Source organism: Sus scrofa, chromosome 10 (genome assembly GCF_000003025.6).
Source record: "Sus scrofa isolate TJ Tabasco breed Duroc chromosome 10, Sscrofa11.1, whole genome shotgun sequence".
NCBI lineage: Eukaryota > Metazoa > Chordata > Mammalia > Artiodactyla > Suidae > Sus > Sus scrofa.
The window spans coordinates 33157381-33185366 of record NC_010452.4 but is presented as its reverse complement, the minus strand read 5'-3'; the positions used below and the strand labels follow the sequence as shown (position 1 = coordinate 33185366).

The following is a 27986-nucleotide window of genomic DNA, read 5'->3' as shown; positions in this document are numbered from 1 at the left end:
TACAGCTGCAGCAGTGCAGGATCCGAGCCTCGCCTGCAACTTACACCACAGCTCACAGCGATGCCGGATCCTTAACCCACTAAGCAAGGCCAGAGATCAAACCTGCATCCTCATGGATCATAGTTGGTTTTGTTAACTGGTGAGCCACGAAGGGAACTTCCACAATAATTATTTATTAACAAGCAATAAACTTAATGAATAAGAAACAGTAAAATAAAGACAGTCTTCAGGGTAAAAATCAAAACAATAGTCAATTTTAGTATTCTCGGGTGTGTCCCATAGTTCACTTGCCTTTCTGTGTCCTTTAGTTCACTTATCTTTCTGTGTCCTTTGCTTCTAACTTACTTCTATTTTGGAATGGCCAACAGGCATTTTCTATAAAATTCACTGCAAGTATAATTCTCACAGACAATTCCTCTGCTTCCATCAGCCTCTTATATAGATAGCTCAAACTTAATCTTACTGTATAATGAGCTCTCTCTTCCCTCACTTACCCCTGCAGAATCTTCCACGTGTAGCAAGGTAACTGGTATAATTAACTTTTATTCAGAAATGTTAACCTATGCAGGGTAGGGTATCCCTACTTTCAAGAAAGGGAGTTCCCTTTATGGCTCAGTGGTAACAAAGCTGACTAGTATCCATGAGGACTCGGATAAGAACCTCTATCAGTGGGTTAAGGATTCAGCATGGCCATGAGCTTTGGTGTAGGTCACAGACACAGCTCGGATCTGACATTGCTGTGGCTGTAGTGTAGGCCAGCAGCTGCAGCTCTGATTTGACCACTAGCCTGGGAACTTCCACATGCCACGGGTGCAGCCCTAAAAAAAAAAAATAAAAACAACAACAAAAAAGGAAGAATCTAAGTCTGATTCTTCTGTTTTTATAATGAATTCAGTTTAAGATGTGCTCATCTATGTCTAAAGCAGGTAGATTTCCCTTTAATTAGCCACTCAGATTGTCTTTATTCCAGGCTTTCCCCAGAGCAAAAAAGCTATCCCAGAAATTTAACCAAAGTCTAAAACTTTCTAAGAAGAGAGACTATGGAACAGGCTAGATGATCCTCATTTATTCCTTCATCCATTCATTTGATAAATAATACTGAGCGCCTAATATATGCCAGGGACTAGAAATACTATAGTGAGCAAGGCACATACACTGGTCCTGCCTCGTAGAGATTACAGTTTTGGTGTTCTTTATTTCTTTTGACATTGAACTGGACAAACAAAGTAATCTTAGGAAGCTAATATTATGAACTGATTAAAATGTTAGCTTTCAGAGTTCCCTGGTGGCCTAGTGGTTGAGGATCCAGCATTGTCACTGCTGTCTTTGGTGGGTCTGTCAACTAAAGACTTTTCAGGGCATCTACTAGAACCGTCTCTCCACCTTGGATTGTTGGATCCTGTCCAGGTTTAGGTTTCTTGTACCTGACCACTGCAGCTTTGCAAGCCCCTCCCTAGCCTGAATCCATAGATGTGGTAGCTTCAGACAGGGCAAGGCAAGGTGCTATAGTACGCTGCCCCTCTGAATGCTCAAGCTATGTGTTAGGGGCATTTGGCTACTCTGGTCGGATCCTGGGCAGTTTCTTGGGAACATTTCCTCAATTGTGAAAATCCCTACCTTAATGTCTGCTTCTTAAATCCTCTACCTCAGCATATTCTTGCCCCTTCCTGGTCTCAAACTCTCAATAGCCACCTGACGCAGAATTAGGCATCCCTTAAAACCTCTGCATTCCTCTGCATTTGAATTCTTCTCTCAAATGCCTTGCTGATCCTTGGTTGACTAAAGTAAGGAATGTTTTTCTGCATTTATCTGTTTGTTTTTTTAAACAGGTTCTCTAATTGAACAGCTGACTACAGAAAAATATGAGTGCATGGTGTGCTGTGAATTGGTTCGTGTCACAGCCCCTGTGTGGAGTTGTCAGAGCTGTTACCATGTGTTTCATTTGAACTGCATAAAGAAATGGGCAAGGTCTCCAGCGTCTCAAGCAGGTCAGTCATTTCTTTCTTAGTAGTTATTCTCACCCATGTGATATCTTCAGGTATTAAACTTAGCTTTAAAAATACCACTTAATTCCTCCTGAGTATTTTACCTGCAGGGAATGTATGTTGCCTTGATCACATGTTTCAGATGACCATTATTAAGCTATAAATCTTAAACCAGCTAAACATAAACTAAAATATATGTAGGGTACAACAGGGTCAGTCACTTTTTTTTTTTTGGCCGTGCCCACGACATGCAGAAGTTCTTAAGCCAGGATTCAAACCCATGCCACAGATGTAACCAGAGGCACAGCAGTGACAACGCTGGATCCTTAACCCACTGAACCTCCAGAGTTAGTTCGACTGAAAATGGTAGCTTTTACCTAAGTGGCAGTTATAGAAAACAGTTTTTTTGGTGGGGGGTATTTTATTTTATTTTTTATTTTATAATAACTTATTTTTTCCATTCTAGCTGGTTTACAGTGTTCTGTCAGTTTTTCTACAGTTTTTTTTAAATTGAAGTATAGTTGACTTACAGTCTCCTGTAAGTTTCAAGTGTACAGCATAGCGATTCACAATTTTTAAAGGTTATATTCCATTTATTGTTATTATAAAATATTGACTAGGAGTTCCCTGTGTGAGTCAGTGGTTAACCAACCAGACTAGGATCCATGAGGTTGCGGGTTTGATCCCTGGCCTTGCTCAGTGGGTTAAGGATCCGGCGTTGCCATGAGCTGTGGTGTAGGTCACAGAGGCGGCTCAGATCTTCTGTTGCGGTGGCTGTGGTGTAGGCCAGCAGCTGTAGCTCAGTTTCAACCCCTAGCCTGGGAACTTCCATATGCCTTGGGTGCAGCCCTAAAAAGCAATCAATCAATCAATCAATCAATAAAATACTGACTATATTCTCTGTATTGTACTATATATCCTTGTAGCTTATTCATTAGAAAACATTTCTTGTTTAGTTTGCTTCAGAAAATTTGTAAAGCAATTGATTAATTTACCCTTAGGATGTTGAAGTTGCTTTTACTTTAACAGGTCTTCTCTATAGTATTTTGTGGGCTTTTCCCAAGTATACTAGTATTTGAATTTTTTGTTTTCTTAAAGTATGATTGATTTACAGTGTTGTGCCAATCTCTGCTGTACCGAAGTGACTCTGTTATACGTATATACACATTCTTTTTTTATGTTCTTTCCATCATGGTCTATCCCAGGAGATTGGATATACTTCCCTGTGCTGTACAGTAGGACCTCATTGCTTATCCATTCTAAATGTAATAGTTTGCATCTGCTAACCCCAAACTCTCAGTGTTTCCCACTCCCACCGCCACCCACTTGGCAACCACAAGTCTGTTCTCTGTGTCTTTGAGTCTGTTTCTATTTTTTAGTTAGATTCATTTGTGCTATATTTTAGATTCCACATGTAAGTGATATCATATGATATTTGTCTTTCTCTTTCTGACTTCACTTAGTATGAGAATCTCTAGTTGCACAAAGTATACTAGTATTTATGTATAATGCAAATGTTATTAATAAAATGCTTTCTGAACTTTGGCTCTTCTAATTTAAGACATCTGGGTTTTCATGCATATACTCAAATATTTTACCCTACTTTTTTTTTTCAAACCAAGATTCAAATGTTTACTTTGATATTAAAAATAATAGAATATTCTTCCAAAAAATGAAATATTAATTATATGAAGTGATGAAGGTGTTAACTAACACTGTGGTGGTAATCATATTGTAATATATAAATGTATCGAATCAACACAGTTATGTACCTTAAACTTATACAATGTTATATGTTAATTTTATCTCAATTAAAAAAAAACCAACAGGAATTCTCTTGTGGCTCAGTGGGTTAAGGATCCGGCATTGTCACAATAGTGGCATGGGTCACTGCTATGGCCCAGGTTTCATCCCTCACCTGGGAATTTCCACACTCCAGGGTCTAAAATAAATTTTTTAATTAAAAAAATTTTTTTAATAAAATGGATACCCACTTTATTTATGATATCTGAAGTCCTTATAAGTATAAGCCTAAATGCAATATTTAAGCAAAGCATTCAGTATTATGAGCCTGTTTTTTTCTTTATGGCTTCCTATAGATTTAAATTTTTAAAAATTATGTGTGCTCAGGAGTTCCCATTGTAGCTCAGTGGTTAACGAACCTGACTAGTGTCCATGAGGACGCAGGTTCAATCCCTGGCCTTGCTCAGTCGGTTAAGGATCTGGCATTGCTATGAGCTGGGTGTAGGTCGCAGATACACCTCAGATCCTGTGTGGCTGTGGCTGTGGCTTAGGCCAGTGGCTACAGCTCCAATTCGACTGCTAGCTTGGGACCCTCCATATGCCTTGGGTATGGCCCTAAAAAGACAAAAGACAAAAAAAAAAAAAATTACACATGCTCTTTTAGGGGAATTACATTTATTTCCTCTCATTTTTCTTGACAGATGGCCAGAGTGGTTGGAGGTGCCCTGCATGTCAAAATGTTTCTGCACATGTTCCTAATACCTATGCTTGTTTCTGTGGTGAGTTTTTTTTTTTGCATACAGCGGAGTCTCTTCCACATTGTATCTCAGTTCCCAGCACAGGATGTATGTTGGCCATGTTTTAGAAGTTAGTAATAAGACTTCAAAGCTACAACAGTTTTCATGACATCATATGCATGTAGTGTATCACACACCTTGAGTCACAGGCCTTTGTGCTCTTGGAAGACTGTTCTGGAGATGGGCCTTCTCATCATGACCCACCAGGACTCCTTGGTCTTAGCTTTAGATCAGAGCTGATTGGATGGCAGAGGTGGTACAGACATGGGCTTCTTCTTACCCTTAAGTGTAACAGCTTTGAAATTCCAGATTTGAGCAACATGAGTAAAGAGTGTGGTGAAGTATGAAGTATACTTTATTTTAATCCAAGAAATCAGTCATTGGTCTTTTACAACAAAAAGAGATTTTCTATAAATCAGCATTACAAACGCTATCCTTACGCCCTATCCCTTTATGGAATGCTTCTTCCTGTTTTTAAGTAGTTTAGTTCTTTCATGTGTTAGGAAAAAAACTTTCTGTGATCCAGATGCTCATTATCTGTTGCTAACCTATTTTCCTGCATGTATTTTTGTTTCCCCCTTTCATTCCTATCTTGTAATGGCTAACCTTGACCATTTGGCAATTGATTTTTCAGATTTTGTTTCTTAATCATTTGTCTCCCTTCTTGGACCATTGTATTTTTATTTCTGTCCTCATTATGTCACTGAAACTGTATTTAGAAGTCATCAGTGACCCCTTCCTGACCAAATGCAATGCTAATTTATAAATTCTTAACCTTTTTGTCCTTAATGTTTTTGAGTATTCACTTTTTTTTTTTTTTGCTTTTTAGGGCTGCACCTGCGGCACATGGAGATTCCCAGGCTAGGGGCTGAATCCGAGCTGCAGGTGCTGGCCTACACCACAGTAGCTCGGGATCTGAGCTGCATCTGCGACCTACACCACAGCTCACAGCAATGCCAGATCCTCAACCCACTGAGCGAAGCTGGGGATCAAACCCACAACCTCATGGTTCCTAGTTATATTTGTCTCCACTGCACCACGATGGGAACTCCTGAGCATTCACTTCTTGAAATCCCTCTAGCTCTATTTCTTTTCTACCTGCTCTCCTTATTTTTCTAATTTTCTCATATTTCTCTTTTTCCAGTTATAACTGCCAGCTTTCACCAAGAGTCAGTCATTGATCATCAACACTTTAACTTCTAGACTCAATCTCTTTGTGAACTCAACTATCTACAATGTTCTTCCCCTTTTCTTTAAATCTTCATCTCCTGTATCATTCAAGATCTGACCCCAACCATCGTCTTCCAAAAGAAGTTTCCCCCTTTTTTATCTCCTCTCTCATTTTGGCCACTTTTTTCCAGAATCTGCTGGTATTTTATGTCTTATTGCTGAAATCCGAGTCTTAGTAAACACTAAATTAGTATTAGTTGAAGGAAAGAATATTCTTGAATATACTGCTTGGAAGTCAGCTTGATAGAAAGCAAGAGATCAATTGAAAATTGGACAAATAAGACCAACACCGAGGCTTAATTACTTTATTTAAAAGGATTTTTGAACATAAAGCACCACAATGAAATTTAAAATCTTGTTAAAGCCTTCACTGATAAATTGGATATGAGACCCTAAGAAGGTAGAGGAATGTGGGGTGAAGGTCAAGATGATCTGAGAGAGGTAGAATGGTGTGGGGGTGCAAATAATGGGCTTATATTACCTGACGATTTACCCCACCCTGCTCTTCAAGGAGACCCTTGGTTTAATATACTTTATTGAGTACTTATTAATGTATCAGATACCATGATACACAGAGGGGAATGAGACTATTCATTGACTTCCCAGAACTTAGAGTCTAAGAGTTAAGACACAATTAACTTGATGCTGTACAGGGTCTGGGGAGGTCTTTAGGGTGAGTGTGACTTTTAGCTGGATGATTAAGGGAAGTCTTCATGAAGACGGTAGAGTTGAGCTGGGCTTGAAAACTTGGATCCCAAGAAGGCTTAGGATCTGTTGGGAGAAATGAGAGTCATCCAGTTATAGAACTCAGGATCTATGAAGCAGAGAAGTAGGAGATGACTGGAAAGGTAGGCCTGACTTCTTTTTTTTTTTTGGTTTTTAGGGCCGCACCTGCGGCATATGGAGATTCCCAGGCTAGGGGTCAAATCAGAGTTACAGCTGCCAGCCTACACCACAGTTACAGCAACGTGGGATCCAAGCCGTGTCTGGGACCTACACCACAGCTCATGGCAGCACCGGATCCTTAACCCACTAAGCGAGGTCAGGGATCGAACCTACAACCTCATGGTTCCTAGTCGAATTTATTTCTGCTGCACCATGATTAGGAACTCCAGGGCTGACTTCTTCATGTCAGGCCTAGATGTTGGGACTTCATTTGTTAAGGTGGAGGAAGCCACTGAGGCCATTGATGTGATTCTTTATGAAGATTAGTCTGGTGGCAGGCAATTAGTAGAGTACTTATGGATCTAAACATTTTGGGGATTTATAATAATCCAGATGAAGAAGAGTAAAAGTCTCTAATGGGTTTTAAAGTTGGACAGAAAGGAAGGGATTAGGTAAAATTTCAAAGGTAAATAGGAATTAATAGTGAGAAAGGAACCCAAATGTAGCTCCAGTTTTATGCTTTTAGAAATGGTGGTAGCAAGAACAGAAGAGGGCAGGTCAAGGGAGCCAGGTTTGATGGTGACAGTGAGTTCAGTTTAGAAATGTTGAGTTGGAGGAGTAAGACATCCAGTGAGAGATGTTCTGCAGGGAGTTAGGAATATATAAAGAAAGATCAGGGGGAGTTCCCGTTGTGGCACAGCGGAAACGAATCCAACTAGGAACCATGAGGTTGCGGGTTTGATCCCTGGCCTTGCTCAGTGGGTTAAGGATCCGGCATTGCCATAAGCTGTGCTGTGGGTTGCAGACTCAGCTTGAACCCCTCATTGCTGTGACTGTGGTGTAGGCTGGCAGCTACAGCTCCAATTTGACCCGCTAGCCTGGGGACCTCCATGTGCCATGGGTGTGGCCCTAAAAAGCAAAAAAAAAAGAAGAAGAAAGAAAGATCAGGATTTAGAGATGATAGACTCAGTTGAGAGCAATAGAAAAGATACCAGTAGGGAGTTCTCTATCTTAGTAGGTTAAGAATCGGTGTTGTCACTGCAGCGGTTCAGGTCACTGCTGTGGCACAGGTTTGATCCCTGGCCCGGAAACTTCCACATGCTGCAGGTGCAGCCAAAAAAAAAAAAAGATGCTAATAGATGAAAGGGTAATGAGTGAAAAGGGATCTTATGCAGAACCTTGGAAGATGAAGGGAAAAAAAACATCATTTACAATTGGGGAAAGGAGGTGAAAGCATTGAAAGGTGGTGGGAGAAAACCAGAACACCGTATTGGAGCAAGAAAACACAGAGGCAGAGAAGCTTTTCTAATAGTCTAGAGATGAGGTTCTGGCCAGTAGAGAGGCGGGAGCAGGACAGGAGTAGAGGGGAGGGGAGGTGTGAGATACACAATGGAAGAAAATTGGCAAGATTAAATACTTTTTGTTTTGTTTTGTTTTTGTCTTTTGTCTTTTTAGGGCCACACCCACAGCATATGGAGGTTCTGAGGCTGGGGGTCGAATCGGAGCTACAGCTGCCAGCCTACACTACAGCCACAGCAACGTGGGATCCAAGCCACATCTGTGACCTACACCACAGCTCACGGCAACACCAGATCCTTAACCCACTGAGCAAGGCCAGGAATTGAACCTGCAACCTCATGGTTACTAATTGGGTTCGTTAACCACTGAGCCATGAAGGGAACTCCAGATTAAATAGAATATAGAAAGAAAAAGGAGGATGACCAGTCTTTCAGCTTGTGTGGCTCTGACAGTGATGATGTCACTAACAGAAATAGGGAACCCTGAAGAAGGCATTGTTTAAGAGGGAAGGTATAAATTGACATAGATATAGGCAATTTGAGGCGACCGAAATCACAATCACAGATGTTGATCAGATGGTCGAACATAAAGGACTGTAACTGAAGATTCAGGGAAATATAGAAAATGTCGATTTGAGGCTCATTGGCATTTAGGTGTGTTGAACCTTGCAGCGTGGATAAGATTTCTGAAAGAGGCAGGCAAGAGAGAAAAAGCAGAAGCCAAGGACTGGGAACAGGCTTCATTTAGGGTGTAAATTGCCCAAGTGAGGAAGAATTCCTCAAGGGCAAGGAGGAGTCCTATGCTTTGGTTTTGCTCTTCCCGCCCATGCACTAAGTTCATTAGAAAGGCTTACTAAAGATTTGTGGAGTGGTTTTGAATAATTATAAAATTAAATCCCTTTTATGCCTACACTATAGCTTTAGATTTCCCACTATGTGGGGGAACTTACGTTCTTTCCATCTCTTACTGCCTGTTCCCCATTGCTCTCTTCCCATATTCCCTCTTTCTGATCCTTATAGTAGCTATTCCCATATTAATACAAAGACCCATTTACAGAAGGCTTATCACGTAGGTTTTTTTTTAAATCTTAGATGAAATGTGCCCATGAGGAGTTCCCATCGTGGCGCAGCAGAAACGAATCTGACTAGGAACCATGAGGGTGTGGGTTCGATCCCTGGCCTCGCTCAGCGGGTTAAGAATCTGGCATTGCCGTGAGCTGTGATGTAGGTTGCAGACATGGCTTGGATCCCGCATTGCTGTGGCTCTGGCGTAGGCCTGGGAACCTCCATATGTTGAGAGTCTGGCCCTAAAAAGACAAAACAATAACAACACAAAAAGTCTATCAGTCGAAGTGGCACTTTTATAACTAAAAAAAACTTTTTAATTTGTCTTTTCCATGTAATATAGAATTGGTCATATTCAGCAAAGCTTTTGATGAGTATAGCATTACATTCAACTTTTTATTTTAGGATGTGGATAATGTGTTTATTGAACTAATGAAAACCACCCTGATGTTTCATGCTATCTGGCTGTATGGTGTTATTTCGTTAAAGTCATTTCATACAGTTGACATTTATACCATTGACTCTTTTCTCTGATCTGATGTGTTTTAGGCAAGGTAAAGAACCCTGAATGGAGCAGAAATGAAATTCCTCATAGTTGTGGTGAGGTCTGTAGAAAGAAACAGCCTGGCCAGGACTGCCCACATTCCTGTAACCTGTAAGTTGGAACACTAGATCCCTGGGGGTTCCTGGTAAATACACTTTGCTTTGGCTTCAAGTACACCTGTCTGGTTAGCATGTAACAGGACTGGGTGAAGGACAGTATGATATTATTTACTGAGAAATTGCTTTGTGCCAAGTACTCTGCCAGAGTTGACTCATTGAATCCTTACAACATCCCATTGGTGTGTAAATATTTATCATCTCCATTTTACAAATGAGGGGAGCAGTGGCATGATCATAATTAGTTGATCAGTTACAAATAAATTTCCACAGGCTTTGACTTCAGACAAGGGTTTAGTTCCTGGATTTGTTACTTTACAGTTATTTGCTGTTGGACAAAGTACTTCTCTGAGCCTCAGTCTCTGGACTGTAAGATAATAATGAAATGATCAGAGTAGAATTCTATGAATATTAAATTAACACACTTAAGAGCCTTGGTATAGAGCCTGGCACATGGTAATTGGTCAAAAAATGGTAACATTTGCCTTTGTTACCCAAATCTAAGAGTAAAACAGACATCAGAGTGTTATACTTGCTTCTAATGCTATCTGGCTTATACTGCGTGGAGCAGGGATTGGGCTAGAGGTCTTGTAACCAAGACTTGGGGGCAGTGCTGGGGAATACCAGTGTGGAGAGAGGCTGTTCAGACTGGATAAAACAGCACAGTCTGCCATCTGCTGGGCAGTCAGACCCTCTTCTTCTGTTGACTGCTTGCATAGGTCAGAACCCAGGGGCTCATCTATTGAAACTTTTCCTTCCCTTAGCTGGCATTTTAAGTAAATTCAGTAATAAGAAATTAATCCTCTGCATGAATAATCTTTCCAAAGCCTTCAGCAGAATTGGGCCCCTGCTATGACTGCCAGAGAACATCAAGTGTGATGCAGATCAGGTGGTCAGTCACTTAGGGTACATTTTAAAAACCAGTGCCTAGGCTCTTCCTCAGAGCAGCTGAATCAGAATCTTCTGGGGTGGGTCTGAGCACTTGTGGTTTTGAAAGTTTTCCAGGTAATTCTAATGTGTAGCCATCTTCGAGAACCACCGCTGTAAAAGTTTGTGAGAATCTGGAATGACGTCCAGGCCTCAGGGCTATTTGATGTAGCCTGGAATCATCCACATCAGACCAGCAGTTTATCTGTCAGTCTAAAGTTACTTAAATGTGTAGCCATGAAAATGGTTCACCTGAAAGGGTTGAGTTATATCATATGAAACATAACTATTGAATAATGATACTCATCTTTAAAGAAACATGCTTAAACTTATGTCCCCTGTGGGTTCCGTCAGAATGGGTCACCTCAGAAGACTGGGCACATGTTCCTGGATTGTTTTCAGATCTTAAAGCTTGTTTAAGAATTATTTTAACTGATTTAGAAGTCACGTAAAAAATGCAGCCAGGCCACCTTATAGACACACCTAGTTTTTATAGCAAATTCTGTTGCCCACTTGATTAATTACACTTGGCTCTGATTGACCTTTTTTTTGTTGTTCTTTTCAGGGCCCCACCTGAGGTATGTAGAAATTTCCAGGCAAGGGGTCGCATCAGAGCTGCAGCTGCCAGCCTGTGCCACACAACACCAGATCTGAGCCATGTCTGTGACCTACACCCCAGCTCATGGTAGTGCCAAATCCTTAACCCACTGAACAAGGGGGTTTCAAGGATCGAACCTGCATCCTTATGGATACTAGTCAGGTTCTTAACCTGCTGAGCCACAAGAGGAACTGCCAACTTGGGCTTTACTTTCTGGTTAAATATTCTAAGATGATAACAACTATTGATTCTTTCTATGTAAAAACATTTTTGGTATCTTTGTTTAAATAGTTTAGTCAACTTTAGATGAATACTAAAACATTTCACAGTAAGTTTATTTGTTGCTATATTCACAATGGGACCTGGTTGGGGCAGCTTTGTTCAGGTTTGGATACATAGGTATGGTTTATTAATGGAAGCCTTTCTTTTTCAGTCTGTGCCATCCTGGACCTTGCCCACCCTGTCCTGCCTTTATGACTAAGACGTGTGAATGTGGACGACCAGGTAAAGTTAGAATTGTACTCCAAAGATAACTTCGCTTTCCACATTGATGGTTTATGTATGAATGTCGGAAATAAAAGACTAGTGGGTAGGTGCAAATAGTATTTATTTATTATCATTAATAAATGGTAGGTGTAAATAGTACTTTTCTGTAAGTAGTAATTTCCTATGCTGCATTAATCCTATTTTACAACCTTATAAGTAGTTAAAAAGTTATATCATAGTGAGATGACCCATTTCAGGTGAAATGCCAAGGTGACAGGGTGAATGAACCAGGAATTGAACCCAGGCCTACTAAGGTCCAGGAGGCAGGGACCATTTTTCTGTGCCTAGTAGTATCTGGTGTCTGGGATGTTTTCAGTGACTATTGTTGAAGGAAAGAAGAGTTGGCCCCAGTGCTCATCCCCTGTTCATTACAGTGCAAGTTCTACTTTATCAGTGCAAGGGTCACCAGTGGCTGCGGCGTCCCTCTGAGGCCCAGTTAAGACCATAGAATGATATCTGAACCACAAGACAAGATGGGAATTTCAGCATGGATTTTCAGTGATACCCATTTTTAAAATGTTAACTGAACTTACAAGGGTAGCAGTGTGGCCTGAGAATCACATGGAGGGGTTCTGGGTTAGAAAGACCAGGTCAGATTTGGGCTCTGCCATTAACTAGTCACTGACCTGAGCCAGTTATTTGCTCTTGCTAAACCTATTTTTCTTACCATAAGGTAGAAATAACAGGGAGTTCCCATCATGGCTCAGGGGAAACGAATCCAGCTAGGAACCATGAGGTTGCCAGTTGGATCCCTGGCCTCGCTCAATGAGTTAAGGATCTGGTGTTGCCATGAGCTGTGGTATAGGTCGCAGATGCAGCTCAGATCCCGAGTTGCTGTGGCTGTAGCGTAGGCCAGCAGCTGTAGCTCCGATTCAACCCGTAGCCTGGAACCTCCATATGCCTCAGGTGCGGCCCTAAAAAAAAGGCAAAAAACAAAAAGGTAGAAATAATAGTGTCTTCCTCAAGGGGTTGATATCAGCTGTGATACTGAACACTGGAAACTGATCATCTTTGTATATAACAGTGACTTTTTAAAAACAAAATATGTGGTTGAAGTGGGAATAGGGGATAGAATCAAACTTTTTTTGTGGGTGAGTAGACTCCCAAGCTCTAAGCCATCACCCTGGAAAAAAACTTAAAGACAGTTGTCTAACAGCATTGGCCTCATGTCCTTCTCTAGCTGATAAGTCAGCAAAATCAGGAAGTTTATTAGAACAAAGCTAGAATGATATCCCATCTGGAATCAAAGTCACATGCAATATGTTCTTAAGTATTGTAACTATGATAATACTATAAGTATTAAGTAAAATGCCAGAGTGCCAGGTCAAGGGAGAATGCCATTGTGCTTTCATTCCAAGAATGTTCATTATAACTACCTCCCAACCTCCCTCCCTGCATCTGTAATATACTGTGAGAGCTCCAGGCTTTTCCCCCTCCTTCATGATGCTTCATCTCAGAGAAGAAATCACATGTGACAAATACTTACAAATAGTCCTCAATTCCTCACTGGTCCGAAAACAAGGGTGAGAGAAAGGTAATATGGGACATAAGGAAAGCAAAGGGGAGAGGGGAGAAGAAAGAGTGGAGAAGGAAAGAGTAACAGAGGAAATGATTGGAGGAGGGAAATGTAGAAAAGGTAGGGAAAATGGGGCCAAGAGAAAGGTTTAGTAGTTTGGGGGAAAGGTTAGTTTGGCTGTCAAATAGGAACTCAGTGTCCAACAGTAGATGAATGCTGTCTTTACATCTATTTTTACAGGCACACAGTTCGCTGTGGTCAGGCTATCTCAATCCACTGTTCTAACCCTTGTGAGAATATTTTGAATTGTGGTCAGCACCACTGTGCTGAGCTGTGCCATGGCGGTCAGTGCCAGCCTTGTCGGATCATATTGAACCAGGGTAAGTGGGAAATACACCAGCCAGCATTACTTGGGTGCTTTTCTGGAACCTTATTTTTATGGTTGTCTTGATAATGTGGATTTGTCGCAAACCAATAGTCATAAAGACTCTGTCAGGTCTGGTACCTTGCTCGGGTAGGGAGAACAGGAAATACATAATGATTAGGTGGTTTTCATTATTTTAATAATACCAGTATACATCATTGTCCTATAGAATTTTAAACAGTAAGTTTTTTAATGCTTTTTATTATTTATTTATTTATTTATTTATTTAGTCTTTTTAGGGCCTCATTGCAGCATATGGAAGTTCCTGGGCTAGGAGTCAAAACAGAGCTGCAGCTGCGAGCTTATGCCACAGCCACAGCAATGTGAGATCCAAGCTGAGTGTGACCTACACCACAGCTCACGGCAACGCCAGATCCTTAACCCATTGAGCAAGGCCAGGGCTCAAACCCACATCCTCATGGATACTAGTCGTGTTTGCTACTGCCGAGCCACAATGGTAGCTCCTAAATACTTTTTAAAAGTTAACTACTTAGTATAGCACAACATTGTAAATCAACTATACTCTAATTAAATTTTTTTTTAAAAAGGATAGAAAAAAAAATAAAAATAAAGGTAACTACTTGGGAAATTTCTTTGGCTATGTCCACAGAATGTGGAAGCACTGGGATTTAAAGTAACTGCTTGAGGAGTTCCCGTCGTGGCGCAGTGGTTAACGAATCCGACTAGGAACCATGAGGTTGCATGTTTGATCCCTGCCCTTGCTCAGTGGGTTAAGGATCCAGCGTTGCCGTGATCTGTGGTGTAGGTCGCAGACACGGCTTGGATCCCACATTGCTGTGGCTCTGGTGTAGGCCGGTGGCTACACCTCCGATTCGACCCCTAGCCTGGGAACCTCCATATGCCGTAGGAGCGGCCCAAGAAATGGCAAAAAGACAAAAATAAATAAATAAATAAAGTAACTGCTTGAAACAGACCCAGAAAGGCCAAAGTAATCTTGAAAAAGGACGAAGATGAAAGACCTAATTTTAAGTTTTATAAAGTTAAAGTAATTGTGACATTGCAGTTATTGGTGTAAAGGTAGACTAGTAAATCTATGGAAGACAATAGAGTTCAGAAATAGACATATGTATATACAGTCACTTGATTTCCAACCAAGACATTAAGTTAATTCAGTGGGGAAAAGAGTCTTACAAATGATCCTGGAACATTACTCATGTATGTATGTCAGACCCTCAACCTTTGTCTCACTCTTCACACAAAAATTAAATCTGTATGGATCATGGACTTCCAAATGGAGCAGTGGATCGAGGATCCATTGTTATCTCTGAGGCAGCACGAGTTCAATACTTGCCCTGGTACAGTGCGTTAAGGACCTGGCATTGCCGCAGCTGTAGCATAGGTTGGAGATAGAGCTCAGATTTGCTCCCTGGCACAGAAGCTTACATATGCCACAGGTGGGGCCAGAAAAAAAAAAAAAAAAGTTGGGGGGTAGTTGTTGTTGCAGCTCAGTGGGTTAAGAACCCAACATGGTGTCCCTTAGGATATGGGTTCAATCCCTGGCATTGCTCAATGTGTTAAGGATCTGGCGTTACCACAAGCTTCAGTGTAGGTCACAGATGCAGCTTGGATCTGCTGTGGCTGTGGCATAGGCCTGCATCTGCAGCTTTGATTTGACCCCTAGCCTGGGGACTTCCATATGCCCCAGATGCAGCTGAAAAAGAAAAATATATATAAAACCCAAAAACATAGTTACCAGAAGAAATTATAAGAGGATATTTTCATGAGTTTGGGATTAGTCAACAATTTCATAGAGCAACAAAAGTACTATGAAAAAAAGAATTGATAAATTAAACTTTATCAAATTAAGAAATTTCTATTCAACAAAAGACAACATTAAGAAAATGAATAGAGGAGTTCCCTGGTGGCCTAGTGGTGAAGGATCCAGCATTGTCATTATTGTGTCTCAGGTCACTGCTGTGGCGTGAGTTCGATCCCTGGCCCAGGAAATACATGTCACAAGTATGGCCAAAAAAATAAAAGAAAATGAGTAGTTAAAATCACAGATTGTATTCAGAATATTTTTATCCCTTTTTGGCCACGCCATATGGAGTTCCTGGGCCAGGGATCAGATCCGGACTTCATTTGGAATCTTTACCACAGCTGCGGCAGCATTGGATCTTTAACTCACTGTGCTGGTCCAGGGATTGAACCTACCTCCTGGCAATGCAGGGATGCTGCCTATACCATTGTACCACATTGGGAGCTCCACGTATCCAGAATATTTAAAGTCTCCTATAAATCAACAAAAAATGATAAACAAGTCACACAATGAACAAAAGACTTGAATAGGTACTTCACAAAAGAAAATATATAAATGGCCAATATACACATGAAAGGTGCTTAACACCTTCAAACACTAGGAAAATGTACATTAAAACCACAATAAGAGTAGAAAAGTATAACCACTTTTTTTTATAATATGTATAGTTTTATTTTTATTATTATTTTTTTATGGCCATACACATGGCATATGGAAGTTCCTGGGCCAGAGATTGAATCTGAGCTGTAGCTGCAGCAACACTGGATCCTTTAACACACTGCACCAGGCTGAGGATCGAACCTGTGCCTCCATAGAGACCTGAGCCACTGCAGTCAAATTCTTATCCCACTGCACCACAGCTGGAACTCTGAAAGTAGAACCTTTTTAGAAAACAGTCTAACAGTTGTCTTCTAAAGATTAAACATAGAATTACCATGTGACCCAGCAATTCCACTCCTAGGCGTGTACCCAAGTGAAATGAAAATATATGTCCATACAAAACCTGTAAATGAATGTTCATAGCAGCATTGTTCGTAATAGTCAAAATGTTGAAATGATATAAATGCCTACAAGCTGATGAGTGAATAAATAGAACATGGTATATTCCTAAATTGGAATATTATTCAGAGACTTTTTCCAGGCATTTTATGTGAACCCCAAAATATGAAGTATTAAGTCTATGCTGCTTGGTTGAAGTGAGGATGGGATCCAGTCATCAACTCCTCCGTAACGAGTTTAGCTTCCATCTCCTGCAGCATCTCCACAGGGCCCCAGGGAGCCTCATGATCCATGGTTTTCAGCCATGGCCTTATGGACCAGAGAATAGTCTCTTACCTTAGAGGATTATTTCACTTTCATGCTCATGTTGGGGCATGCATGAAGGGGCACTCTGAGATATATGGACCAACAAGGCCTTTTTAATTTTTTTCCTATGGTGAAACTCTTAGGTGGGTCTTAGAACTGATGTATGAGCCATGTTTATTTCTATATCAGGTCTGATCAACACTAATGAATAGTATTTTGTGCTTTCTTATATATTGTTTAAAATATTTTAAGCACCTGAACAGATTACTAATGTTTTGTTTTTGAAATTATGTCCTCTAGTATGCTACTGTGGCAGCACCTCCCGAGACGTGTTATGTGGAACAGACGTAGGAAAGTCTGATGGATTTGGGGACTTTGGCTGTTTAAAGATATGTGGCAAGTAAGGTTTTATATTTTTCTCGGTTAGAGTAAAGCTCTATTTTATGCAACAATTGTGTAGTAGTCTTTTGTTTTTCTTAACAGGGATTTGAAATGTGGGAACCATACGTGTTCTCAAGTGTGCCACCCTCAGCCCTGCCAGCCCTGCCCACGGCTCCCCCAGCTGGTGCGTTGCTGCCCTTGTGGACAAACTCCTCTCAGCCAATTGCTAGAACTTGGAAGTAGCGGTCGGAAAACATGCATGGATCCTGTCCCTTCATGTGGAAAAGTGTGCGGCAAGCCTCTCCCTTGTGGTTCCTTAGGTAACTAGTAGGCATAAAGTTGTCTTTAAAAATATGAAAGTAAATATTTAGCAGCAATGACTACTTAAGCAAAATAGTATATAACTCCAGTTGTAATATCAGAGGTTTTTCTAAATACTGTGATCAGGTTTGTGTGAACACTTTTTCTTTCCCCCTTAAAATATACTTGTGAAGAAAGTTCCGTGTGGCACAGCAGGTTAAGGATCCAGCGTTGCTGCAGCTCTGGTGCAGAGCTTAATCCCTGGCCCGGGAACTTCCACATGCTATGGTTGCAGCAAAAAAAAAAACAACCAAAAAACCTTGTGAAAACTCAAATTTTCCCAAATGTTTTCTTACTTTCTGAAAAAATTTGACCATCTCTCTTTCTAATTCGAATATTTTACTGCCAAGTCAAGAAAGTTTTGGTTAGATACTATTTTGGGGAGTTAGGTAGTTATGATTTCTCTTGTAGTAAGTAGCGTATACTAGTATCAATACCAGATATCCTATTATTAACTTAGAGCTCAGCAGGTGTTTAAAGGCATTTTCATATAATAGAAACATCTTTTTGTTGCTGTTGTTGATTTGCACCTGTAGCATATGGAAGTATGCAGGCTAGGGGTCCAGTCGGAGCTGCAACTGCCAGCCATAGTCACAGCACTGCCAGATCCTTAACCCATTGAGCAAGGCCAGGGATCGAACCCACGTCCTCATGGATACTAGTTGGGTTCTTTACCACTGAGCCACTATGGGAACTCCAGAAATACCTTAAAATAACTGGGTGAGATGTTTAAGAACTGAACTTTTAGGTACAAATTAAACTTCAGGAGTTCCCATGGTGGCTCAGCAGAAACAAATCTGACTAGCATCCATGAGGACGAAGGTTCGACCCTGGCCTTACTCAGTCGATTAAGGAGCTGTGGTAAGGTCGCAGACGTGGCTCGAATCTGGCATTGCTGTGGCTGTGGTGCAGGCAGGCAGCCGCAGCTCCAATTCAACCCCTAGCCTAGGAACCTCTATATGCCGCGAGTGCAGCCCTAAAAAGACAAAAATAAATAAATAAAATAAACTTTAGCCGTTTGAACCACTCAAGAAAAGTCCTTCTCTACAGCTAAGTTTCCCATCTAGCTGAGGATAACACCTCTTGAACATCATTTTGGAGGGATGTTTTCCTAAAATTTATATTCCCTTCTTCCTGTAAACAGAGGTTACTGAAGATTATTTCTTTCCCCTTATTTGACCCAGAATTATGATTTCTCTGAACCTCAGTTATTGTATTATACTGAATACAGTGCTTCCCTTTGTCTTGCTGATGTTTTTCAGACAATTTCCTCACAATAATGTGCAGTTTGAATTGTTTTATTTGTTAAAGTTTGGGGTTGTTTATTTTCTTGTGAATATTTTCGGTATGCCTGTGTGCCTACCTTTGTAGTGACTCTTCCTTTCTTCTGACTTAGAGCTTCTGATTACTTGGATATATAAACCAGAAAAAGTTCATTGGTATTAGCTATAAAGTAACAGTCTGAGTTTCTGACTGAAAATTTCTGAGGCAGTCCTTGGGAAATGTAAGTGTACAGTTTTGCAGTGGTGTGGCAGTTTCTCTCCTGAATGAGGGTTCAAAGGCTGTGTGTTTAGAAAAAATGAAAGTGGGTAACTGAGTCTGAATAAGAGAGGTATTCCTGTAACTAACCATGGTAAAGATAGACTCTTTAGGTTTGGTTTCCATTTTTCCAAAAAGAGATTTCACATTTCTTCCAAGTACCAGTAGAAGCACCCTACCTAATTCCTTTTCTCAGTATGACTTTGAAATTATATAAAGAGGAGAAATGCCCTCTTCTCATATTTTAATACATGTTTTAATTGCACCCGGAAAACCAGTTGTCTATTGCTTCTCTGTCCACTGTGAAAATGTATCTTTAGATAAGCCCTATGAAATAGAAGTCAAATGACTTCTAAACCAAGAAGCATAGTAAAGGTCTTCCCTTCTCAGAAAGCACATAGGTCAGTTTTGTAAGAATTTCATATATAATGACCAGAAATCCTACCTGGGGCTAAGATAGCTTGTTGGCAATGAAAGAAAGAGGAAATGTGAAATGGGTAATGCAACAGACCTGAGCAAGAGAAGGACATTAGCTGTTAGTATGAACAGACCTGCAGTTGGGACAAGACCAGCTCAAGGGATTCAAGAGTAACTGCTATACTTCAGCAGAGTTTAAATCATGGAAAACCCTTAAGGAACTAGGGTGAATTGGATTGAGAAACTCAAAGACAAGCCCATAGGTTGTGGTAACAATGGCTCTCATGTTTATTTAGGTCTGGTTTATCTGTAGAGAGCTTGTTTAGGTCTTTTATTATCTCACCCAATAGGAAATTTCCAACTTCAACATATATAGCTTTAGCACAAAAAACTCGGTGGAGTTCTGCTTTCGGGATGGTAGCATGAGGAGCTACACGGAGCTACTCTCCAGCAAAGCAAGCAAAGCTGGGGAAAACTATAAAAAAGCAACCATTTAAAGTCTCTGGAAATTGTCCTACGGGCATACATCAAATGAAGAAATTTTTATTGAAGAAAATCTACTAAAACTGAGTAAGAACAGCAAGAGTCTGTGTTATTTGAATCATAGCCTGCTTCCTCCCTCCCCACCCCTCCCAGCATACCTCAACAAAAGCTCTACTCAGGGTGGGTGTGACCAAGAAATTGGGGCTTCCTCTACCTTCAGCTCCCAGTCAGGGGTTCCTTTCTGAGAGAAGTGGACCACCAGCATTTCTTATCCTCTCCAACTCCAAGTTGAAGAGGCTAAATTTCTGGTAAGTGCTGCTGACATTTTGGGGGCTCCCTCCCTCCACACAGCCCACTCATAGGTTGGAGGCTGTACTGCAGTCACAACAGGCAGAAGTGCTGGGGCTGCATTTACCCTCATCCCAGCTCACTTACAGGGCAGAAGTTTCACAATGAGAAGCAAGCCAAGAAAACTAGAGGCTGCTATCCCACCCAGCACCCAGAGCAGTGACTCAATGACTTTTTCCAGGGAGAGAGGCAGTCCATAAGGAAGGAGAGCTCCAAAATATTCCCCAGAGGAACTGACTTTAATTTGAAAAAGTATGGGGAAGTTCAGGCCTGAGGGCCCTATAGAAAACAATAGTTCCTCTTAATTAAGAGCAACAAGCTAAGAGTTCTCGTTGTGGCTCAGCAGTAATGAACCTGACTGGTATCCATGAGGATGTGTGTTCAATCCCTGACCTGGCTCAGTGGATTAAGGATCTCGCATTGCTGTAGCTGTGGTGTAGCCAGTGGCTACATCTTCAGTTCGACCCCTAGCCTGAGAACTTCCATATGCTGTTGCTGCAGCCCTAAAAAGACCAAAAAAAATTCTGTTAATTAAAAAAAAAAAAAAATCGCTGATGACTTTATACTGTTATAGAAACAAACTTCACTAAAATTGCCTCTCCAAGTCACAAAACAAGTAAACAAGCAGACAGCAACAAAAAAACAAGCCGTGGAGGAGTACCCACTGTGGCACAGTGGGCCAAGAACCCAACTGCAGCAGATTGGGTCACTGCAGAGGCACAGGTTTGATCCCTGGCTTGGAGCAGTGGGTTAAGGATCCAGCATTGCCAAGGGTGTGGCTCAGATTCAGTCCCTGGCCTGGAAACTTCCATATACCATAGGTGCAGCCATTTTAAAAAGCTATGGAAAGAGGAAGCAGTGTCCAGAGTTGCTATAAACAGTATATTACCAAAAAATGTTTAGTTTCCACCAAAAAATTGCACAGTATACAAAGAGGGAGAAAACACAGGTAACAGAAACTTTGTTTCCTATTTCAGTTTTCTGTGAGAGAGACCAATTTAAATTTAACAAAGACTTCAAGGTAGCCATTATGAATATGTTCAGAGAACTAAAGGAGACTATGCTTGAAGAGATGAAGTTATAAAGGCAGTATTTCATCAAGTAGAGGATGTAACTGAAGAGATAGAAATTATAAAAACCATATGGAAAATTTGGAGTTGAAAAGTCCAATAATTAAAATTAGGAGGACTCAACAGTAGGTTTGAGCTGGCAGAGAAAAGATCAATAAATGTGAAGATAGATCTATAGAGATTATATACTCCAAAGAACAAAGAGAGAATGAAATGAAGAAAAATGAACAGTGCCTCAGAGAAATGTGGGGACACCTTTAGGCACACAAATGTGTGTGTAGCGGAACACCAGGAGAGGAGAAAAGAGCAGACAAATATTCAAAAAAATAATGGTGGAAAACTTTTCAAATGTATTGAAAGGCGTTAATCTTCACATCCAGGAAAATCAACAAACCCCAGTAGGATAAATTCAAAGAGATCCACACCTAGGGACACAGTAAAAATACTAAAAGCCAAAGAATTGGAAGAAAATCTTGAAAGCAGCAAGAGAAAAATGACACATCACATACAGGGAACCATTACGGGATTCACAGTTGACTTTTCAACAGAAATAATGGAGAACACTACCTCACAACAGGAAGGATGACATATTCAAGTGCTGAAAGAAAAAACTACAAAACAAGAATCTTGGAGTTCCCGTTGTGGCGCAGTGGTTAACGAATCCGACTAGGAACCATGAGGTTGCGGGTTCGGTCCCTGCCCTTGCTCAGTGGGTTAACGATCCGGCGTTGCCGCGAGCTGTGGTGTAGGTTGCAGAGCGGCTCGGATCTCACGTTGCTATAGCTCCGGCGTAGGCCAGTGGCTATAGCTCCAATTCGACCCCTAGCCTGGGAACCTCCATATGCCGCAGGAGCAGCCCAAAGAAATAGCAAAAAGACAAAAAAATAAAATTAAAAAAAAAATTAAAAAAAAAAAGAATCTTATATCCAGCCAGTCTTTCAAAAATGAGAAAAACAGAGTTCATTGCTAACAGATCTACTTTAATATAAATGCTAAAGAAAGTCTTTAAGCTGATAGCAAGGAAATGCAGATGTAGTCCATATGAAAAAACAAACAGTAAAGTTGATTACATAATTGTAAAAGAAATTATAAGTGCATATTTCTTCTCTCAACTGATTTAAAGAGTGATTGTATAAAATAACATGTATATTACTGTATTGTTAGACCTATAATATATAGAAATATATCTGGCAATAATAGCACGAATGAGGTGGGTGAGATCAAAGTTGTATTGGAGTAAGGAAGTGATACCAGATGGTAACTCCTATCTGTAATAACAAACAAGAAAACCAGAAATAGTAAATAAGATAAATATAACAAATTTTAAATATATACTTCTTTAATAGGCGTAACATTGTATAAAGCAATAATTATAACTGTATTGTTAAATTTGTGACATATAGATATAATATATATAGCAATACTACTGCAAAAGAGAAGAAGAGACTATTGCTATATAGGAGTAAGGCTTCTATATCTCACTGGAACTAGGCTGGTATAAATCTGAGGTAGATTCTGAAAAGATGTGTATGGTAAGCGCTAGAGCAAACATTAAGAAGATAGCTCAGGAGTTCCCATTGTGGCTCAGCGGAAATGAATCTGACTAGTGTCCACAAGGATGCAGATTCAATCCCTGGCCTCACTCAGTGAGTCAGGGATCCCGTGTTGCCATGAGCTGTGGTATAGGTTGAAGACCCAGCTCGGACCCCATGTTGCTGTAGCTGTGGCATAGGCCGGCAGTCATAGCTCAAATTCGACCCCTAGCCTGGGAACTTCAATATGACTCAGGTGCAGACCTAGAAGGCAAAAAAAAAAAAAAAAAGAAGAAGAAGAAAAAGATAACTCAAAATATATTGAAAAAAAAATGCGGAGTTCCCATCGTGCCTCAGTGGTTAACGAATCTGACTAGGAACCATGAGGTTGCGGGTTCGATCCCTGGCCTTGCACAGTGGGTTAAGGATCTGGCATTGCCATGAGCTGTGGTGTAGGTCACAGACGAGGCTCAGATCCCATGTTGCTGTGGCTGTGGTGTAGGCCGGCAGCTACAGCTCTGATTAGACCCCTAGCCTGGGAACCTCCATATCCCGCAGGTGCGGCCCTAGAAAAAGACACACACCCCTGAAAAAAATGCTATTATGGGGTGAGATGTTACACTGGAAAATATTCACTTAATGCAAAAGAAAACGGCTGAAGAGGATTACATTAACAAAAAAGGCAGGAGACATATGGAAAACTAAAAGTAAAATGACAAACGTAAATGCAGCTATATCAATAATAACAATAATGTGAATGGATTAAACAGTTAAACAAGAAAAGATCCAACATATCTTCAGAAAACAGACTTTAGAATCAAAGATAGAGTTAGGTTGGGAGTTCCTATCGTGGCGCAGTGGAAACGAATCCACCTTAGAACCATGAGGTTGTGGTTCGATCCTTGGCCTCACTGTGCAAGTTAAGGATCCGGCATTGCCGTGAGCTGTTTCCGTAGGTTGCAGACTCAGCTCAGATTCCAGGTTGCTGTGGCTGTGGTGTCAGCCAGCAGCTGTAGCTCCAATTAGACCCCTAGCCTGGAAACCTCCATATGCTTCAGTTGTAGCCCTAAAAAGCCAAAAAAAAAGTTAGGTTGAAAGTAAAAGGATAGAAAAAAAATACATCAGGTAAACAACCATAGAGAGACCATGGATGATCCCTGAGGGGTCCTTGAAACAGGACTTAACCTAAAACTGAGTTTCACAGAATGAATAGCAGGCCACCCGTCACCAGACCTTCACAGTACTAAGTCAGTGAGATTATGGATCATGGTTTCTGACTTCATGATCCTCAGATGATTTTCAGGGTCAAGAGTACTTCAGTAAGTCACCCAGTGCTGCAGTGTTAAGGAGATACAAGTCTAACCTGGAGACCTGAGTCAAAAATCTGTTCTTTGGAGTTCCCGTCGTGGCGCAGTGGTTAACGAATCCGACTAGGAACCATGAGGTTGCGGGTTCGGTTCCTGCCCTTGCTCAGTGGGTTAACGATCCGGCGTTGCCGTGAGCTGTGGTGTAGGTTGCAGACACGGCTCGGATCCCACGTTGCTGTGGCTCTGGCGTAGGCCGGTGGCTACAGCTCCGATTCAACCCCTAGCCTGGGAACCTCCATATGCCGTAGGAGCGGCCCAAGAAATAGCAACAACAACAACAAAAAGACAAAAAGACAAAAAAAAAAAAAAAAATCTGTTCTTTGACTTAGGCAGGGCATCCTGTGCTCCAAAACATATTCCCGTGACTAATGCTGGGGCCTGTCCTTGCTAGGAAAGTCTCAGCCTGCTGGATGAAGGGAAGATAGGGAAAGAGGCATTGACAGCATCCTTCTTCCTTCAACTCTCATGACGGTGTTGTAGGGCATAGAGGTGGAAGACGTTATGGCTAGTGAATTTGGGGGTCTGAAAATGAGTAGTTGCAGTTTTCATTCCCAGCTCTTTTCATTTTTATTGAAGATTTCATTCATACCTGTGAAAAGCTCTGCCATGAAGGAGACTGTGGACCATGCTCTCGCACATCAGTTATTTCCTGCAGATGCTCTTTCAGAACGAAGGTAAATCTTACACAATGCTAGTGTTATTGCCACAGAACCTTTGAAATTAATGATTATGGGAGGGAAGGAATCAAAATAGCTTTCAGGCTTATTCCTGTTACACCGTGTATAATTCATTCAGTCCAGCTGATACGTGCTGACACCTAACATGGAGCAATTACAGGAGAGGTATGAAGAAGTCAGCATTCAAGGCTCGGAGGCCAGTAATAGGCTTAGGGCATGTATACAAGTAGCTCTAAATACTAGTGTGATAATGATAGATGCCAAAAGAGAAAAACAGTAACACTGTTGTTAGAGGGAACACAGTTTACACACTCACTTCTGACAGCCACTGCAAGAGTTTAGACAATTGCTGAATTAGAACAGTCCGCAAGACCACCTTCACCTCTGATACCAACTGCAATCCAGTGGTCCCCAAGACCACCCTCAAGGTTTCGTAATTCTCTAGAAGGACTCACAGAACTCCTTGAAAACTATTAAACTTTTGATTACAGTTTGTTGTAGGTAAAGAATACAGATTACAGTCAACCAAAGGAAGAAACAGGAAGGACAGAATGCAAGAAGGTACCAAATATGAAGCTTCCAGTTGTCCTTTCCTCACAGAGTTGGAACAGTGTTACTTTCTCAGCATCGGTGTGTGACTGTATTTGTGGAGTATTGCCAGCCAGGGAAGGTCACCCACCCAAGCCTGGGTGTGTAGTTTTTATTGGGGCTCCATCCTGTTAGCATAGTTGACTACCCATGTAGCTGATATCAGTCTCCAGTCCCTCCAGAAGTCTACTAACACTGTGACCTGAAGCCCACACCCTAAATTACATCATTGGTGTGCCAACCTCTACCTTAAATCGTATTAGACTATCTGGTGACCCAAGGCCCCAAGTAAACAATTATACTCATATCAGGGATAGTATTTCAAGATTATCTTCCAGAAGCCAGGGGCAAAGGCCAGACCTCTCTTTGGGTAATGTTAATTCTTCACTATACAACTATTTTGTCAATTTCTGCTTTCTGCCTGTGGCAGTCTATCAGACTATGTGTTGTAAAAGGGTCAGTCATCTTACCGTTTTGGAATTAGTGCTCATTCATATGTCTAACTAGAAGAGACAGGAAGCTTTCCTATAAATATTTTTGGGTAGTCCAACTTATGGAACATACTGAGTATTGATCTCTCCTGCTTTCTGAACTACTAGTGGTCATTTCAGTGCATATTAGCACCTGTCCCAGCAGAGCACAGGCTAATAGAGACAGAATTTTGAGTGTTGGTTCTGTTTGTTAAATATAGCCCAAGGTCTGGGTAGCAGCTCACTTGCACATGATTCTGAGGATATGGTCCGTAAATTGGGAGCCAGCTTAATAGGTGAGCTTCAGAATGAGAGAAAAAAGAATGTCAAAGTAGTGCAGTTTACCTGTGACAAGAGTTGTAGGAGGATGTGTAGGGGATTTTTCTGAAAGAAATCACATGGGGCAGAAGAGGTATCTTGAATGTCAGGTACAGAACCGCTTTATGCTTTTTGGAAACACCAGCTTGAAGACTGAGTTACTGTGATTTAATAACCATAAATTTAATAATGCCTAGAGGTGCTCTTTGTGACCAAGAATTGCAAACAGGATTAGGACGCACGAGCTACAAATGATTACTGTCAGTTTGCTTCTTCCCAGCTATCCCTTTCTCTGCTTCTGTGCTTTTTTGCTTCTCACTCGCTCTCTGTCCTCACTGCCTCTGATAGTGGGCCCCATAGCAAGTGAGTATTCTTGAAAAGTTATGCATAAATTGAATTTTTACAAATATTAGGTCTTATTCTAAAATTGCTGGAGAAGCTCTCTATTATCTTGAATTCTGTTAAACAATTTGACAAAGTGAAAGAACTCTTTGAAATACTGATAATCACTTCATTGTTTACCCACATTTTCCCTGAAATGTCTTTTGTAATAGAATGGGCTTTTCCATGGAAGTGAGTTTTCTAGATAAAGAGAACTTATTTCTTAAAGGTTATTCTCTTTTAATCACTTTGGTGGAAGTCTTTGAGAAATGTATGCTATATCTTACTGCTGCTTAAAAAGGAATTCTATATGTAAGTCTTATTGGTAATTCATATTTATTATAGGGATTTATGGGAGCTCTGCCTTTCCCTGCATTTGTAGGTACTGCTCCACAATGTCATTTCTTCTGTTTCAGTGTTTGCGTTAACTAGACGACTTACTCAAGCAATTTTCTGAGTCACCTTTGCTTCGTATGTCTACAAGAGCAAAGGGGGGATTTTTTCATATCGTCTAACCCATCCAGCTCATTATCTAAAACCTCTTTCTAGCCAGGAAGTTTCGATTTATTATACATCTTTATGTCTGTCCTCAACTCTAGCAGCTGCCCCCTTTTCTCAGGGTCATTCTCACCAAGAAGAAATATTTTTATCATTTTGCTTATTTCTGCATACATGGCAACCTGTACATGACATCAAGGCCAAATTCAGATGTAGATCCTGGGCAGCCAGCCAGGCTCACTCTCTCCCAAGTGACTGACTCGCTCCTCACACAGCAGCCTCACCACTGTTTATCGCCAGGAACATGTGTCAGCAGAATCACATGTGACAGACCTTTGGGACCCTTCCCATATAATTGGATCCACAGGACTAAAATTTTGAATGCCAAGTATCACCGAATTCTGCTCTGCTGTGGTTCAGCAGTGGTGTCAGGGGTACTTTTGAGTATGTAGAGCTTGTTTGCCCTGCATTAAATGACACCCAATTTTTATATATTTTCAGTTCTTATAATATGCTTCTCTTGGCTTTTTCGATCTGCATTCTTGCCAGACAGTAATTTCCCTTTGCTTTGCATACCTTTAGCAGTCTTTCTTTCTATTCACATTTTGTAACACGATGATCTCTGAGTTTGGAGGCCAGACCACAAAGAATGTTACAGTTATATTTGCATGAAAAGTCATTAGACCTGGGATCCTGTTGTGAGTAAAGCATATTAATACAGGGACTGGGCTACCCTAGCTCCAGGTAGGTGAAGTTGGTGACTAAGTGACTGCCAGGAAGTACAGCATATTTGGGGTA

At 41.0% G+C, this 27986-nt stretch overlaps 1 protein-coding gene across 1 annotated transcript in view; it reads left to right on the top strand.

Annotated features, from left to right (window-relative positions):
• The window catches only part of NFX1 (nuclear transcription factor, X-box binding 1), a 74360-nt gene that overhangs the window by 15453 nt on the left and 30921 nt on the right, over positions 1 to 27986 (top strand). Inside the window, 8 exon segments of the mRNA XM_021064702.1 lie at positions 1830 to 1988; positions 4430 to 4507; positions 9553 to 9658; positions 11622 to 11690; positions 13488 to 13630; positions 17060 to 17159; positions 17243 to 17460; positions 24833 to 24930. Of these exon segments, the coding sequence (XP_020920361.1) occupies positions 1830 to 1988; positions 4430 to 4507; positions 9553 to 9658; positions 11622 to 11690; positions 13488 to 13630; positions 17060 to 17159; positions 17243 to 17460; positions 24833 to 24930 (971 nt within the window).